Genomic DNA, 17,721 nt, shown 5'->3' with positions numbered 1-17,721 from the left:
TGAATCCAGTACTCCATTGGCAACCAGTGTAGCGCTTTCAGCACAGGCCGGATGTGATCCCGTCTAGGGAGACCCATCAGCAGCCTGGCTGCAGCATTCTGCACTAGTTGCAGCTTCCGAACTTGCGACAGAGGCAGCCCCATGTAGAGAGCGTTACAGTAGTCTAGCCTTGAGGTAACCGTCGCATGGATCACTGTGGCCAGGTCATCACGGTCAAGGAAGGGGACCAGTTGCCGCGCCAGCTGAAGATGGTAAAAGGCCGAGTTGGCAGTGGCTGCTACCTGGGCCTCCATCATTAAGGAGGAGTCCAGGAGCACACCCAAACTCCTAACCTCCCACGCCGGCACCAAAAGCTCAGGTGCTTCAGCGTCCCAGTGCCTTAATGTTAAACAGAACAGCTGCTGAGTGTTGTTTCTCTTCAATTAACATAGGCAACAAAAAACATAATTGAGTAATTTCAGGCTCTTAGTCTTCTTCAGGATCTGCTTAGACCATGAAAATAGGCTAACTCTATCCGCTAAAGGAGGCCTCAGGAGACCTTACTACAGCTTCTTCATATAACAGAGATGCAATACTTGAAACAGAAGAACTCCCCTCTTTGGCTGATAGCTTACTTTCTCTGGAAGAAGTTTATTTGCCTAAGCTAGAGAAAGTGTTAAATGAATGTGCCAATGAAGACCAGCAAGCCTCTGTTTTTGACTTTGTGGCAAAACAATGCTTACTAACAGCTAAAGCAGTAATTGGACTATATGAGCAACTCACCTCTGTGCAGAGACACTGTCGGTGACCTTTCAGTCCTTCACTCAAAAGTTTTCGGGAGAGAAGGCTCAAGAAGCTGGGCTTCTGGAGTCTTATCACAAAGAATTAATTACTGAAGAGGCAGCTGGAGCTGTTATGGGGCAGAAACGGTCAACCTTGAATTATAGTCAGTCTGCAGTGGGTAATGATGAGTTTGCTACTTGAACTAACAGACAAATTTTGCAGCTAAACCGGGTTGCACTCCATATTAGTCTGAATCAATGCTCCCTCTAAGCTGTGGAGTCTTGTGAGCAAAAATTCTACTTTGTGAGCTACTGGCATTAAAGTTGTGAGAGAGTGATTTGGCTACTGCACAAATCAGTTTGCTCTGGAACCATCCTTCCTGAGCTAAGACAAAATGTGTGAGCTGGAAGCTAAAAAACTGTTAGCTAGCTCACAGTAACTCAGTTTAGAGGGAACACTGGTCTGAATAATAATAACTGGCAACTCTGGTGCTCTCACAGAAACATCATTAGATCCTTGAGCCAACTCTTCTAAATCGAGCCTCAATATGTTGACAATCGCTATGAACTGGCTTACAGTTTCAGCACCTAAAAGAATTCTCCTAACTTTCAAACGATCTACTTTGCCACTTATATTGTTGAAGCCACTCATGTTGCTGAAGTGTTGCTACCCTAGCCGAGGCTGATCCTGGGCTGGCTTCTCTTGCAGCCTGGTTTAAACCCAGCAGTGGGAAAAACCACCCAGCCAGCCCCAAGCTGAGCTGGCTGGGGCTGTCTTCTGCAGCCTCTTTATAAAGGGACTATAGAAGCCTGACAAACAGCTGAGAAGTGGGAGCAATCTATTGGGATATATTTGGGATGCCAAAATGTACCCCCAAAATACCAATAATGTATGTTTTGGGTATATTGTCAGCTTGGGTAGATCCGAATGCACACCCCTAATGATTGCTTTGGCTTTCTCTGTTATAAGATCTTCAAGGTAATGTTCCAGCTCCTCCCAGGTTGACACGATATTTGATTTCCTTTGTTGTGGGGGAAGGTATGCATTGACCACCAGAAGAGCTTCAAAATCTAGGTGTAAAAGGACAGCCATTGCCAGATGGTTCAAAGGCTGTAGTGAAGTGCACCTTGCTTTTAACAAGGTAGATACTAGAATTCCCAGGCCCCCCCCTTTAGCCTACCTGGGACCTCTCCGGGGATCGCCTCTAAGTTAAAAGAATATTAGTAACCACAAAGTATGAGCTTACTAGCAGTCCAAGTCTCTTGTATCAACATTATATCGTAATTCTTTTGAAAAAAATATTGTTCCTGACTTCTACAGCGGGACCATCCAGCGATGTTCCATGATGTAATCATCAAGGAGTCTGTTGTAACTGACTTATGCTGATCCAGAAACCGTCATGCTTTATCCACTTGTTTTGGTAGTTGTTTTGCATGGTTATTTTCCGTATCCATTAAAGTTTCTTCCACTATCATACAGAATTCGGGATCACTAGATGGAACAATACGATTTGATTTTGTGTTTCCTTTATTTATTATTACGATCGGTTCCAAAGGAGGACAAGTATCCTCAATGGGAGGGGGATTTCCTTTGTCCTGTATCAGCCTCAATGGTTCGTGAGAAACATTAGTGGAAACCCTTGGCCATTCTCCATAAGAGGAGGACTGCTTAAGAGTCTTCAGACTAGATACCAGGAGCTCAAGTCGTTTTATCAGGGAGTCCTGTTCTGTTGTAGGTAGAGAATCAAAGGAAGATAAAAGATTGGCTTCTACCTCATCCTCTGGCCAACTATTGGAGAATTTGCATAATCCATATTCTCCTATGTTGTTTGTTCTTTAGAGATTATCTCAGAACCCCCAGCTCTTTTCTTTGGGACTAGCCTCTGAATTACAGAGTTTCTGTAGTGTCTCTGCAGTCTGATCCCTAGTGCAGAATACCTAGAGGCGTGTGTAAACATTTGCGATGGAATTTGGTTGGTGCGAAAATGTAAAAGGAAGCGCTCAAAGCATATTGGGCCCAGGAGTCTCTCGATCTTTAAAAGATCAATGGCCTCTGATTCAGTCTTTAGAAGGGAGGCCAGATGTCTTTTTGCCCTCCATTTTTTGGACCAATTAATATATTTCCCTTGCAATGGGAATACATTTAAAACAATACTTTTAGAATCATATATTAATGAAAAGGAGGCTTTCCTCTGGTCATTGTACATTGGGGGGGGGCTGCATACTTTATACTAGTAGTCTCCTCAATATCTGCTCCAATCTTCCCTGGGGGGGGTCTGGATATTTTTTTAGCCGGGTGCCCCTTCCACTCCCCTGCAGTAGGTTAACACTCTGCTCAAGCTGTGAGAAATTTTTTGGGAGGATCTCGGCTGACAAAATTGTCTGACGGGCTAATAAACCAACTCCACAGTTTGCTTGAAGGTTTCTGTATATATCAAGGGTATTGGAGAGGGCAAAACATCCTCATGGCATATCTGCTTTACTGGGCAATCAGCCACCTCGTCCTCCACTTCCAGGCATTCATACCTATCCTGTAATTTTAATGGGGCATAAAAGTCCTCTATCCTTGGTTGTTTATTTGTCGGGGATATTTTCATCCCCGCAAAAGGATATGCTCTCTTCTGCCCCATTTTTAAATAAGTATTTATATTCAGGGGAAGGCCCAAGACAGACTCTTACCTATTTTACTGAGCTTCACGTCTCATCACATCAAGCCCAGTTGACTCATGAGGCTGCATCTGACATTCCTATCGGAGGATATTCCAGGCTGTGATACTATTTAGCAGAGAGACCTCGTAATTCCAGCCAGTAAGTAAAACAGTTCTTCTTAACTTGGAAAAAGTCCTTGTTTACCTGGAAGATGCCCAGCAGTCAAACAACTGTAGAAGGTAAGGTCTTTGAGAATCTTCAACAATCTTCAGCACACATAACTGAGATAACTAATTAATCTTCCTACGCAGTCCTTTCAAGTTGTATTAATGCCCAGCTGAACAGTTGATATCCTTGCCTGTAAATAACTTGTTTAACAGTTCTATAGCCAGAAAAAACATAAACCACAGAGCTGTGCCTTCAGCGTCCTTGTTGGGCGAGGTTCAAGAGAATGATCAATTTACTACTGGAAACATGGGTCGAATTAATTAAAGACTTACTGTGGTAAGAGGAATTCATAATCCTGATGGATTTCACATTTTATCCCTTCAGATAATGGGAAAACAGAACAGGGGTGTCAAACATAAGGCCTGGAGGCCAGAATTGGCCCATCCAGGGCTCTTATGTGGCCCGCAAGCAACTGGTGCAAGGGAGGGAACAGAAGACTGCTTGGGGAGGGTAGTGGGTGGAATCACTCCAATTATGGCTTCAGCACAGTGGAACAACCTCCTCTGCAGCAGTCAGGCAGCATGGAAGCATCTGCCCAGAGCTGCACTGCTGGGTCTCCAGTCTGCCAATATGGGGTTTCCTCTACACCCCCTCCCAGCCCATGGGGCCTTGCAGTGAGGATACACCAACTCGGATCTTACGAGTTTCTGTCCTTTATACAGTTTATACGTTTTATGGCACACTTGGCCTGGACCTGACATAGTGACATTCATGTTGGATCCAGCGCCCGTAACAAATGAGTTCGACACCTCTGACATAGAAGTTCTCGTTACTGGACAGCTCTTTCTATAATTTCAAGCCTTCTGAACCACTTGGCCTGGACCTGACATAGTGACATTTATGTTGGATCCAGCGCCCATAACAAATCAGTTCGACACCTCTGACATATAAGTTCTCTCTTGTTACTGGACAGCTCTTGCTATAATTTCAAGCCTTCTGAATCATTGAGATTAAAAACAATGGGTTTGGCAATTCCCTTGCTCTTTCACCTGGCTAACTAAATTGGGCTACGAGAGCACATGAGGCCTAGGAATTTTGGACTTCTAGTGTCCCACCTTTCAGAGGCCTTGGAGCTGAGAGAATGCTACTCTAAGTCAGCTGTACATATGCTGGCATGTTGTGGAACCATTCCTAATAACTTGTGTCAGTTAACACTGCCATGTCTTTGGAATGTGAGGGGAGTAATCCTCCTTCCTGGTACACTAACAGTGTCTCCTGTCTGGGTTGTTATCTGTGTATGCTATTTTTTTTACCTTGGGCTTCCAGCTGCTCCTGATCTGCTGGGAACGAACGGCTCACTTTTCTCCCGCTCACTTTTCTCTCTCGTGCGCGGGACCATGCACAATGCTTATTGGTTTATGCTTGTAATGGGGGGTGCTTTGAAACTACTATAACTTTGGGTGCCCTGCTGATTTGGGCCTTTCTGACAAAGAATGTTCACGTGCCATAGTTATGAACTACCAATAAACAGAATACTTCTTATGAAGCGCTGTGTGGTGTGATCTGACTATAGAACCTGACAACTTGAGAACACAGTTTGTCCTCAAATCTAAAGTTGCAGATGAAGACAAAACGGCAAAGTTTTACAAAATCATCAAGAAGCATATAGTCTGCAGCTGTCCAAAACTGATCTATTGGGTTGCAGTAGGACTTCAGTAGCACTCTGAAGATTAAATGTCTACCACTTCATGGCTTGTTTTGTTTTGTTTTGGCTGCAGAATTGACACAGAATTTGAAACTGAATAACTGCTAACAACTATTTCAGCCAGTTGTTGATCAGTTTATGGTCTAAGTTGTCAGGCTTTTACTAGTGTGTATTTTAAGTAATTTGCATATCTTTTTATATTGCATTTAAGCTGTTGATAGGGAAACTTACTTTACTTTTTTGGCACTTGTACTGCCATAATACAGGACACAGGTACTAATGTGTGAAATCTGAATAATCCATTGAACTCTGTATCTTTGATTTGCACATTGAAGGAAAGGAAAGCAGAGGTCTGTCAGATTGTCATTTACTGGTGGCTGCCTACACCAGTGATTTTCCAACTTAAATGCACTGAAAGAACTGAGGACTGGTGTGTACATGTTACCTAATGTTTTAGAATCTGGTAAGGTCACAGTAAAATGGAGAAATATGTTTAGGAAAATATGTCTGAAAATACCATGTAAAATGCAATAGTATTTTATCTCAGTAATACTACAGTCTAGGTGGTAGGTAGGAGTTAGTTCTCACTTGAAATGATCATCCTTATGTATATTCTAGAGATTAAAATTCTTGTCTACCCAACATGGACTTCGTGATTTAGGCTTTGTCAATGTCTAAGAAAAATCCCTTTGAAGTAGTTGGGTCATAGCCTCATAGAGAAGATTATCTCCTTCTTGAAGTAGCAACACAAAGGATAATTTAGATACCGGCTGATCACTTAGATATTTCTTTGAAGATGGGAAATTACATTTCAAGATCTTGTTAAAATAATCAGATTCAGTCTTATTATGTAGTTCAATGTTCTGACAGGAAACTTAGCTGAGTTCAAAGAATGCAGAGAGGTGTGATCCTTTTGATACACAATCAGAAACAAAAGTAGTAAAATAGCCTGGTTTAGGCTTAGGGGTTAACCATTTGGAGTTTAGAATTAACATTTGTAGAGATGTAACAATAATTAATAGCAAATATAATATGTAAAATCCTATCCATACATAATGATAAAACAGGGTTTGTTTCTGTAGGAGTGAGCCTCTAGAATTCTTTGGTTTGAGCATTTCCTTCACCTACCACATGTAGCTGATTAATAAGATTCCGAGGTTGATCACAAACTATAGTTTCTTTCTTTCACTGAAACACAAAATATTGTGAAAGAGGTTGGAATCTTGGTTTGTTGTATGGAACAGAACAAATAATAGTTTGTGGTTTGAATGTAAGAATCTTTAAAATCACCATGGTGGGAAAGGAAAGACGTGAAAAAGCTTGTGCTTTTTAAAATAGTAATATGCTCTGTTAATATCAAACCATACTTCAACTATTACCTCTGAATTATGCCTAGACCAAAAATTGTCATAGTTGTAGCAGGTTTTCCCTTTTCTGGGGAACACTTTGGTTCCTAACTCTGAGGATAAGCCAGGGTGATTTAAATACAAAACAAGCAACATGTAGTGATGGTTCAGTACATATAAGTGTAATTGAGAAATACTGTCTCATGAGACTGTAGGTGGTAGAATGCTACATATGTGGAGAGAGGAAGGAAGAAGCAACTTGAACAGACCCATGAAGGGATTGTTGGGGAAGAAAGGCTTTTATTCAAACTATTTGGAGTGAGTGGAGTTTCTTGCTTTAGGAATTGGCCACCATTTCCTTTCATTTGCAGTGAACTGCAATTCAGATATATGTAGATCTGTTTTGTGTGGTTCTAGACATGATTAACAGCAGTTTAGGTTTTCATATTTCAAACCATAACAATTTGGGTAGGCACACAAGAGAACAGTTTGTTCTTTGGCTCAAAGGAATCCTGCTGCAGTGTGAAGTGTAGAGTCTCAGAATAAAAAGCTCTCTCCTCTAAATACTACAAAGAAGCACATCTCTTAATCAACTATGCAGATGATCCAAGTTAATTATATTAACTTCTGTTTTGCCTAAATAACCATATAATCACCCTCCAAATTATCAGTTAAGCATATGCAATTCGTATTTTATCTTAACAATTTTGTACAAAGTTTGCAATAATGAATTGCCTATTTAATTTTTTTTGGGTCCCTTAAATATACGGATGCCAGACCCCCCAGTGAGGGTGGGATCTCCCACAGCCAGGTCCCACCTCTCCTTCAAAGAAGAATTTTCTTAAGAAGAATGCGCAGTTTTAGAAAGTGAAGTGAAAGTTGCACTGATAGCAATAGGGAGAAACAGATCATCAGAAGTAGATGGGATCAGTGTTCCTTCTAAGCTGAGTTAGTGTGAGCTAGCTCACAGTTTTTTAGCCTCCGGCTCACACATTTTTGTCTTAGCTCAGGAAGGATGGCTCCAGAACAAACTAATTTATGCAGCAGCCAAATCGCTCACTCACAACTTTAATGCCAGTAGCTCACAAAGTAGAATTTTGGCTCACAAGACTCCACAACTTAGAGGGAGCATTGGATGGGATATCAATAAAGCTCTTTCAAGCCACAGAAACAGTCCATCAAAATCTGAACAAGAATATTCCAACAAATTTGGAAAACAAAACAATGGCCCGCAGACTGGCAATGGTCAATCTACATTTCAGTTCCATAAAAAGGAAACATCAAAGACTGTAGCTCCTATTGGACAAACGCTTTAGTTTCTCAAAATCTTTCAAAGAAGACTGTTATCATATATGGAATGAGAAAATGATTACTGCCGAACATCAAGAAGACAAAAGTAATGACTACTGGAGAATTAGTCAGCTTTAAGGCTGACAATGAAAAGAATTTCAGAAGGAAATCAGCTTGTGTTTCATAGATTACAGAAAAACGTTTGAGTAGATCATGAAAAGCTTGGCTGGTTTTAAAAGAAATGGGTGAAATGAATGTGCCACAACATTTGATTGTTTCGATGTGCAACCTATACTCTGGACAAGAGGCTTCTGTTAGGACAGAATATGGAGAAACAGAATGGCTTCCAATTGGCAAAAGTGTCAAACAGCGATCTATTTTATCTCTTTGTCTGTTCAATCTATGTGCAGAACATATCACAAGGAAAGCAGGATGAGATTTAGATGATGGTAGAGTGAAAATTGGTGGAAGGAACATTAACACTCTTAGATATGCAGATGACACCACATTACTGGCAGAAAAAAGTGAAGACTTTAAATGGCTCCCAATGAAGATTAAAGCAAAAAAGTGTCAAAGCAAGATTATTTATTTATTGGATTTATAACCTGTCCTTTCCTGTACAACAGGGCTCATGGTGGAGAACAACAATGGTAACATGATAACTAGCAATTAAAATAGTAATAACAATTTTGAATTAAAACAACTACTAACAATTAATACAATGGCCCATAAAAAGGAAGCACAGCATAGTGCCCCTTATCCACATTGCCCCTTCTCCATAGTGCCCCTTATCCACAAATTAATAAGTAAGGAAAATGGATAAGGAAAGGGAAGGAATGGGGGAAGAGAGAGGGGGACAAAGGGGGGGGAGGGAAGTGAGGTCAGTCTTGATGGAAACTGTCATTCTCACCCATAAGCCTGGTGGTACATCTCAATCTTATGGACCTTGTGGAATTGCATCAGGTCTCACAGGGCCCAGATCTCACTCGGCAAAGAGTTCCACCAGGTCGGGGTCAGGGCTGAAAAAGCCCTGATTTTGGTTGAGAACAGCCAGATACTTTTTGGGCCGGGGATCACTAGTAGGTTGTCATTTATTGAACGTAGTGCTCTTTGGGGAACATTCCAGAAGAGGCAATCCCACAGATATGCTAGTCCCAAACTGTTTAGGGGCTTAAAGGTTAGTACCAAGACCTTGAGGCTGATTCAGTATTCCACCTGGAGCCAGTGGAGCACTGGTTGGATACGGACTCTAAATAGGGTTCCTGTGAGAACATGCGCTGCTGCATTCTGGACCAGTTGAGGTTTCTGGGTCAGCCTCAAGGGTATCTCTGCATAGAGTGAGTTACAGTAGTGTATTCTGGAGGTGACCATTGCATGGATCACTGTGGCTAAGTCAGGGTGGGTAAGGAAAGGGGCCAGTTGTCTAACCTGGCGCAGATGGAAAAACGCCACCCTAGCCGCATTTGCGATCTGGGCCTCCATTGAAAGGGAGGCATCTAGAATCACACCCAGGCTCTTAACAGTCAGTGCTGCCATTAAGGGCACACTGTCAGGCTGGAAGTTGGCACCCGAATCCAGAATCTCCCTGGCCCAGCCACAGAACCTCCATCTTAGATGGATTTAATTCCAGCCAACTCTGTTTCAGCCATCTAACCACAGCCTCTAAACCTTCAGCCAAAATATCTGGGACTGAATCTGGCTGGCTGCTCAGCAACAGATAACAGCTGAGTGTCACCTGCACACTGGTGACAACTGACCCTGAAACTCTGCACCAGCTGGGAGAGGGAGCCCATGTAGATGCTAAATAACATTGGGGAGGATTGCTCCTTGGGGAACACCACACACCAAAGAGTATCATGGTGAAAACTTCTCCCCTAGCATCACCCTCTGTCCCTGACCTTGGAGAAATGAGAAGCCATTCCATGGCTATCCCACGGATTCCCACGTTGGTGAGGTGGTGGGTCAACAGATCATAATTGACTGTGTCGAATGCTGCCGTTGTCAAGCGATAACAGCAGCACTGACCCGCCTTGGTCCAGCTGTCTATGAAGGTTGTCTATGGGACCAACCAGTGCCATCTCGGCCCCATGGCCAAGGCGGAAACTGGACTGAAATGAGTCCAGAGCTGATGTGTCTTCCAGGAAAGTCTGGAACTATTCTGCTGCCACTGTCTGAACTACCTTACCCAGGAACGAAAGATTCAATACTGGGTGGTAGTTGGATAGATCAGTTGTATCCAGAGATGGTTTCTTCAAGAGCAGCCTCATCACAGACTCCTTGGGTAGACCCCGAACTCAAGGGAAAGGCTTATAATGTCCACCAGGAGGATTCTTATTCCATCAACTCTGGCTTTCACCAGCCATAATGGGCATAGATCTAAGAGGCAAGTGGTGGGCTTCACGGCACTCAGAATTCTGTCAACATTAGCCCAGGAGAGTTGGCTGAATTTGACCAATACTAGACACGGAGATGGCCAAGGGACCTCTGGTTCACATACTGTATCTATGTTGGCAGACAGGTCATAGCAGAGCAACAAGATTTTATTTGCAAAAAAACTCGCGAAGGCTTTACAGCTGATTGCTGAATCATTACCGTTTTGAGATCTCTCCAAGAGAGAAATTAACAACTCACCCCAAATAACTGTGCTGGGTGGATGCGATGGATGTATAAAATTCTCTTTTAGTGGACTACACTGCCATCTCATATGATCTCATAAATGTCCTATAGGATGTTCTTATAGCTTCATCATGCAGCTGTCACCAAACTCTCTCTAGTTCTCTAAGCTCCCACTTCATCCTCTGAAACTCCATGGTATACCATTTTGTTAATTTGGAACAGGGATGAAGAGGACATTGGGGAGGTGATTTCGTCGATGGCTTCAGAAAGGCAAATATGCCAGCCCCTCTGTCTAATCTAATGAGTTGCTGGTGGGCATTGGATCCCGCAGAGCGTTCTGGAACCCAATTGGGTCTATCAGTCTCTGTGGGCGAGCATAAATCAGCTTGCTGCCTATGCAGGAGGGGGCTGGGACACTCAGATGGGCCTTCAGGACAAAGTGGTCCAACCATGGCACTCCCAATGGTCATCAGACCCAAATCTATCCCCATGCCAAAGATCAGATTCATTGTGTGGCCTGCTTGATGTGTGGGACCTGATACAATCCGGAAGAGTCTCAGTGCTGCCATGGAAGACACCAGGTTCACAGCCTGCAAGGAAGCATAGGCATGGATATTGAAATCCCCCAGAGCTATGAAACTTGGGAACTCCATGGTCCAACCCAGCTCTGCCTCCAGCAGGCATGATAGGTCATCTGCTGGTGTGCTAGGCAGTCAGTACAACAGCCAGATGGCCAAACTGTCCTCAGAATCCCAGATCAGGTCAACACAATCATAACACAACATAATCTTTGGGACGGGGAGTGCCCTGAAGGAAAATGATTACTGCCGAACATCAAGAAGACAAAAGTAATGACTACTGGGGAATTAGCTTTAAGGCTGACCATGAAAAAATTGAAATTGTTCAAGATCTTCTATTCCTTTCACCTCCATTATCAGCTGAAAGGAATAAGGGGGAGATTGAGACTGGGAAGGGCAGCCGTGTAGGTGCTAGAAAAAAGACCCTTAAGTGTAAGGCTGTGTCAATGGTGACCAAGATTAAGATAATTCATACTATAGTATCCCCCAATACTATATATGGGTGTAGAAGCAGGACAGTGAAGGCTGTCAGGAAGAAAGTTGATTCCTTTGAAATGTGGTGTTGGAGGAGAGTTTTATGAATACCATGGACAAATAAGTGGGTTCTAGATCAAATCTAGCCTGAACTCTTCCAGAAGCTAAAATTACTAAACTGAGGCTATCGTACTTTGGTCACATTATGAGTAAACAAGAGTAACTGGAAAAGACAATAATGCTAGGAAAAGAGGAAGACCCGACACGAGATGGATTGACTCACTCAAGGAAGCCATAGCTCTCAGTTTGTAAGACCTGAGCAAGGTTGCCATAAGTCAGAAGTGATGGCACTTACCATATACACACACAACATTGGTATTGCAATTTTTCCCGTTTCTCTCATACTTTAGGTTAACATTTCCAGATTTTTTCTTGCTTTTCTCTCTCCCCCTCTTTCTGTAATATTTTGCAATACTTGATTACTGAAGAAAAAAAACTGCATTGTTGTGTGGAGTGTCAACAAAGAAAAATATTGCTTTTTCTCTCTCCCCCTCTTTCTGTAATATTATGCAATACTAGATTAGTGAAGAAAAAACTGCATTATTGTGTGGAGTGTCAACAAAAAAAATATTGCCGTGGCCTGTGTGACTGAAGCATGACTAGGGAAATGACATGGTGTGCCTGTCTATGCTAATTCCATCTGGTTACACAGCCCATTACCAACCATGCAGTGGAAGGCGGGGTGGTGGTACATGTCATCCCATTTGCAGTCTCTCAGTGCAAACTGTTACTGGCATTGTTTCTTTGCTCCTTTTACTGGATTCCAGGAATGAACTAGGCATTCTGCTTGTTCATTAGCCATCTAGTTCTCTTTGGATACCTTGTTGCTGGCGGAAGTACTCTCAGGTTCTGTGCTGGAGGCACTTAGATTTATTGTTCAGGGAGATTTCCATGCCAAATGTCCCTCATTGGGGCCAGCCCAGGGTTTTGTGGCATCTTTGATTGTCTATTTCAGTTTGTGAAAGCACATGAAAAAGATCTCATCCTGGAACATTTTTTCATTGAGCTTTGAGAAAATGTCTGATTTCAGAATTGAGCTTCTGGTCACTCTCTGCTCAGTACAAGGCTGATTGTGGCTCTAGTCCTCAGAAGGAAATGGGGCAGGTTAAAACGGTCCATCTGTAGAGGCTTACGGATCCTACTAGATTTTAGAATGTCAAACATATGGCCCATGGGCCGGAACGGGCCTGTCTAGGGCTCTTATCTGGCCAGTGAGCAGCTGGTCATTACCTTTATTGCCAGATGACAGAGGCTGTGTCTTATTTCCACTGTATACTGTCCCAGTGTTTTAGAGTGGGTTTTTTGGGTTTTTTTTTTAATTCTGTTCAACAAACTTTGTTTTGTGTTTCTCTTGTTGATTTCAAGTTGGTAAAAAGAAAACTCCAGCAAAGGATACTAGAACTAAAAACGATGATCTCTAAAGGAGTTTGAAATACATACCACAAAGAGTATAGACGGGAGCTTTAAGAAGATTACTTTAGTTTCACTGCTTTGTCTTCTGTAAGGAAAATGTCACAGCAAATAAAGTTTTTCACTTCCCCATCCATCATTTTTGACAGTGTTGAATTAAGAGCACCAGTTCATAGTTACAATTATGCAACTTATATACAGTCAGTTGTTTCTATAAGCAGGGAGGGGTGAGTCTTTTTAGTTGGATAAATATGTGATCTGGTAGTTCCTTGGCTTCAGCTGCTGCAACTTCCACAATGGACTGGATCAACCAGTATGTTAAAGTATAGTTAGTAATTGACTCAACATTGGAATGGAGACTCAAAAATACAGAGCGGCTATGGTTTATCTTGCTGAGCTAAGAAGACCCACTTGTTATGGGGAAACATCAGAGACATGTATTCCCATTTATAAACTAGCAAGTTGGAGAGGCAGGGAAATTGTTTTTGCCACAGTTTGCTCAATGTAGATGTAAAGCAGGGGTGTCGAACTCATTTGTTATGAGGACCGAATCTGACATAAATGATACCTTGATAGGCTGGGCCATGTGTGTCAAAAATGTAATACCAGGCAGCGGAGATATAAACTTTATGAAGGACACAAACACAAAGTTTTTTTTTTTAACTTAAAATAAAAACATGACTAAAACATTAGCACTCTTCAATATTTTGTTTATTTAACAGCGTCTGATAACTGACACCTCTTGCTCTGAATTACTGCATCAAAATGTCTGTGCTGTTGCAATCCTGAGTATGCTGTTCAACTGTGTATCTGTAAGCTGGAAGACTACTTTTGATTTATTGACATTCAGTACAGAATCTCATGCTCAGAGTTCTGAGCCTAGGACCCAGGGGAAAACATGAAATGGCTGGGCATTGCAAGCTTTTGTACATAAATTGCTTTGTGTACTGGTCAACAACATGAGAAGGCACTATGACAAAACTATAGTCTTCCTCAGTGGTCCGTATCAGCCTACTATCTGGGAAGTCTATGTTCAAAATCCCCAAAGGAAATTTTCTGGGTGAACTTGGTCTGGACACACATTCTCAGCCTAATCCACCTCACTGGCTTGTTGTTATTCCTCATCTAAATCGTTCACATTGCTTTCCTACTAAGAAAGACTGGATCATGGGGGCGTGAATACAGTGAAAAGGGGGAGGAAACCCAGTTGCACGCAGGAGAGTCACAGCATAACAAGCCCAACAAAACACACACACTGTAGCAATGCACACAATAGCTTATACATTGGATAAAACTTTGTTGGTCTTAAAGGTGCTTTGTATTTCTCCCATGTGATTGAGGTAGCCAAGCAAAGCAAGCTCTCCCTCCCTCACTCACTCCCTCCCTTTGGGGAGGAGCCTCAGCCAGTGGAGGGGGAGAAAGGCTTGCCTTTCTCTCCTGTGTAATTTAGGCAGCTTGGCCAGGAAGCAAGTTTTGGCTTGTTCCCTCTGTCCCTCTGGGAGGGGGAGGAGCCTCAGCCAGTGCAGGGAATAGAAGCTTGCCTATCTGTCTCTCCTGACTGATTGAAAGAATCTGGCAAAGCAAGCTAAGCTGCAGCAGCAGCAGCAGAACTGGAAGAAGAAGCAGGAGACAGCCAGTTCCACTGTGGGCCTGATTCGGCCTGCAGGCCGCATGTTTGACACCCCTGATGTAAAGTTTAATCATGGTTAATCCAAACTGTCAGCTTGAATCCCATCTATATTTCCATGATACAAGGGAGGGTGATTTCTGCTGGTTCTTCTCTCTCACAGCAGTCCCAAACCCTGAAATACTGCTAATGGGGACCTTCAGAAATAGTTTACAGGTGTAATCAAAGGTCTGTTGAAGGATAAAGGGATAGGCAAAAATTGTCCTTCTCCATATGCCTATGGAAATCAAGGCAGGATCCAGGACGTCTGGAAATTTGTTTTCAAAACATTGCTTCATACTTATAGTCTGTAAACAAAACTTAGGTAGTCAGGCATCATGACTAACCAAATGTTAAAGTTATTTAAAACAAAGCCTTTGTGTTTTAGGGACTGGGAAAGCTGTTATTGTTGAAATCTGTAATTTGTTTATATGGTATTTTTAAACTAATAGATTATTTTCTAGAAAGCAAAATTTAGTTACTGTTAGTCTTTAATTAAATGTCTTAGGTGCTAACAGATTACTGTTGAATTTCTTAATCTTTTTAATTCTGTTGCTGCAGACAATGCAGAACTGTGGTGGGTGTTGGGTAGAAACTGTATGTGCCCTGTAAGGAAGGTGGAATATTGGCTGGTCAGGCTCAGCCATCTAATGCTTCAGTCTTCCAAACATTTATTTTTTTCTCCTCAAAGTAATTTCCAAGTAAGGAATCTTACAATTACAGCCTTAATTCCTTAAACATTGCACTGTATTTTAAGGATTAAATTATGTTCTTGTTCTTTTGTTTTGCAAGTTTCGAAATAAATATAGTTGCTCTTATTTACTTCCATTTTAAGAAGCAATCTGTTTTATATGCTGAAATTTTCCATTTGTGATTTTCTGTTAACTTGCAAAAAATATAAACAGCGCTTTTAAAAAAAGAATGTGGCCAATTCAACAAAACAAAGATCTACCAAAGAATGTGCTTTATTGTACTGCCTTGGATAACTGAAAAACAAAAAGTGTGTTCTTTTGCATTATAAAAATATGTGGAAAATAGGCATTCTAAAGTTAGATGCTGGGTTGGCAAAATATGCTGAAATTCATTCAGTGAAACTGTTGTTTTACCCTGCATGCTGACCTTTCTGTGTTGTGAATGGTTTCCCACATCAGATTCCCATGTCTTGTCTGCATAATACAGAAATGCACAATTTGTACTGTACAAGATGAACTAGAAATCAATTTCTTGCTAAACTTCTAGTTTATATCACTTCTTGTATTTTGTTCTTTTTCTTTCCCTTCATCCCTACTCGTAAAAAAATAAAAAAATCAGTACTCAACAGAAAAAACAACAGATGTAAGAAGGGCTAATCCGTTCAAGCCGTTTTGATTTGATTATTGGAGGCTTTCATGGTCTAAATTCAAACACCAAAAAGCCAGTAAGAATACTGTCAGGGCAGTTCTCAGGCTGATTTCATGGAGGCAGTCTCATAAGCAAAGAAGTGGGGAGAAGGTTGCAAACTCTGATGATGGCTGGGTGAAGGAAACCATCTCTAGAATATGGAGTTCCCAGTGAGCTTCCACAGCAGGGTGGATGTTTGAGCTTGTTTCCCATGGATCCAGTGTAGTATAGTCCAGTCAGACATTCTCAGCTTAACCTGAGGTTTGTTGTATGTTAAGTAAGCCACTTTAGCTCCCCATTGGGGAGACAGGTGAACTATAAATGAAATAAAATAGATTCAAAATAAATCCTAGGCTAGCACTCTAACCATTATTCCATGCTAGCTTTCTTAAGTTTTTAAAGGTCTTAACTAAAACTAAAAGCTTAATTTTGTTTAACAGTGTGGAAAGCCACCAATAAAGGACATGTTCACAGATCTTCGTGATGGGAGAAAGCTCTTGGATCTTTTGGAAGGTCTCACTGGTAGTCCACTGGTAAGTAAAACATTAATTTCTATCAAGCATCACAATATTGATAGTTTTTTTTTGTTTTTTGCTGTATACTGCCACAGTCTTGCCTCATCTACAGTGGTTCCAATTCAAAGTGCTGGTATTGACCTTTAAAGCCCTATATGGTTTGGGGCCAGCATACCTGAAGGACTGCTGTCTCTCATATGACTCTCAGACTGTTGTGGTCATCTTCTGAGGCTCTGTTTTGCGTGCTGCTGCCTCTGAGGTTTGGTGGATGGCATCCCCAGAGAGGATCTACTCAGTTGTGACACCAAAATTGTGGGACTCCCTCCCCAGGGGATATATGTCTGTCCCTTTCTATCACTATCTTCTGTCAGCAGGTGAAGATTTTTTTGTTCCCTCCCTCAGTGACTCCTTCTTCCTATGCTATGTTACTTGCTATTTCTGTGGGTTTTTGTGTGTGTTTTAGTTCGGGGCCTAATTGGTTTTATGTTCCGTTTTTATAACGCTCTGTTTTAAATTGTTAGCTCCCTTGGTGGCCCTGATTGGGCAGAAAGGTGGGATCTAAATTTTGTAAATAAATAATAAGGTTTAAAGCCTTCAGGTAGGTCAGAGCTTCAACTTGCAGGTAGTCTTTGAGATTTTTATGGCTCTTAGAAGAATCCTGATTGATTTTTAAAAAGCATACTTTTTTTAGCCTTTACAGTTGCTATTAAGAAAAAAAACAAAACTACTGTGTGATGGGGGGAAATTTTGATATAGTCAGCTGTGCTGGCCACGTTATGCACTCTTCCTTTGATGGATTTCCAGTGCTGTTTTTCAGTGGAAGAAAATTCATTTCCTAGCTGTTGTTAGTCTCTCAGGCAGTGACCCAATAAAATTAATGAGACTGGTCAGAATTTTAAATCTTGTACCTGGTACAGTACTGCTGTGTTGGAGCACTTTTCACTTCTGGTATGGATATCTAAGATGACCCACATTTTGTAAGAGGGATTAATAATAGAAGTAATTATTTATATACCATGTGGGGATTTTCAGTATGCTTAATATATACTACTTGAGTAGTTTATAAAACTGAATGCTTGTCATGGTGAGATTGTCCACTCTTT

The 17,721-nt window shown here is 41.7% G+C and overlaps 1 protein-coding gene across 1 annotated transcript in view; it reads left to right on the top strand.

Moving 5' to 3' along the window:
• The window catches only part of UTRN (utrophin), a gene marked incomplete at its 3' end in the record, with an annotated part of 245,001 nt that overhangs the window by 82,116 nt on the left and 145,164 nt on the right, over positions 1–17,721 (top strand). Inside the window, exon 3 of the mRNA XM_015421983.1 lies at positions 16,544–16,636. Within this exon, the coding sequence (XP_015277469.1) occupies positions 16,544–16,636 (93 nt within the window). The remainder of the gene's footprint in view (positions 1–16,543; positions 16,637–17,721) is intronic.

Source organism: Gekko japonicus, unplaced genomic scaffold, assembly GCF_001447785.1.
Source record: "Gekko japonicus isolate JY-2015 unplaced genomic scaffold, Gekko_japonicus_V1.1 scaffold114, whole genome shotgun sequence".
Taxonomy (NCBI): domain Eukaryota; kingdom Metazoa; phylum Chordata; class Lepidosauria; order Squamata; family Gekkonidae; genus Gekko; species Gekko japonicus.
This window is presented reverse-complemented; position numbering and strand designations above follow the sequence as displayed.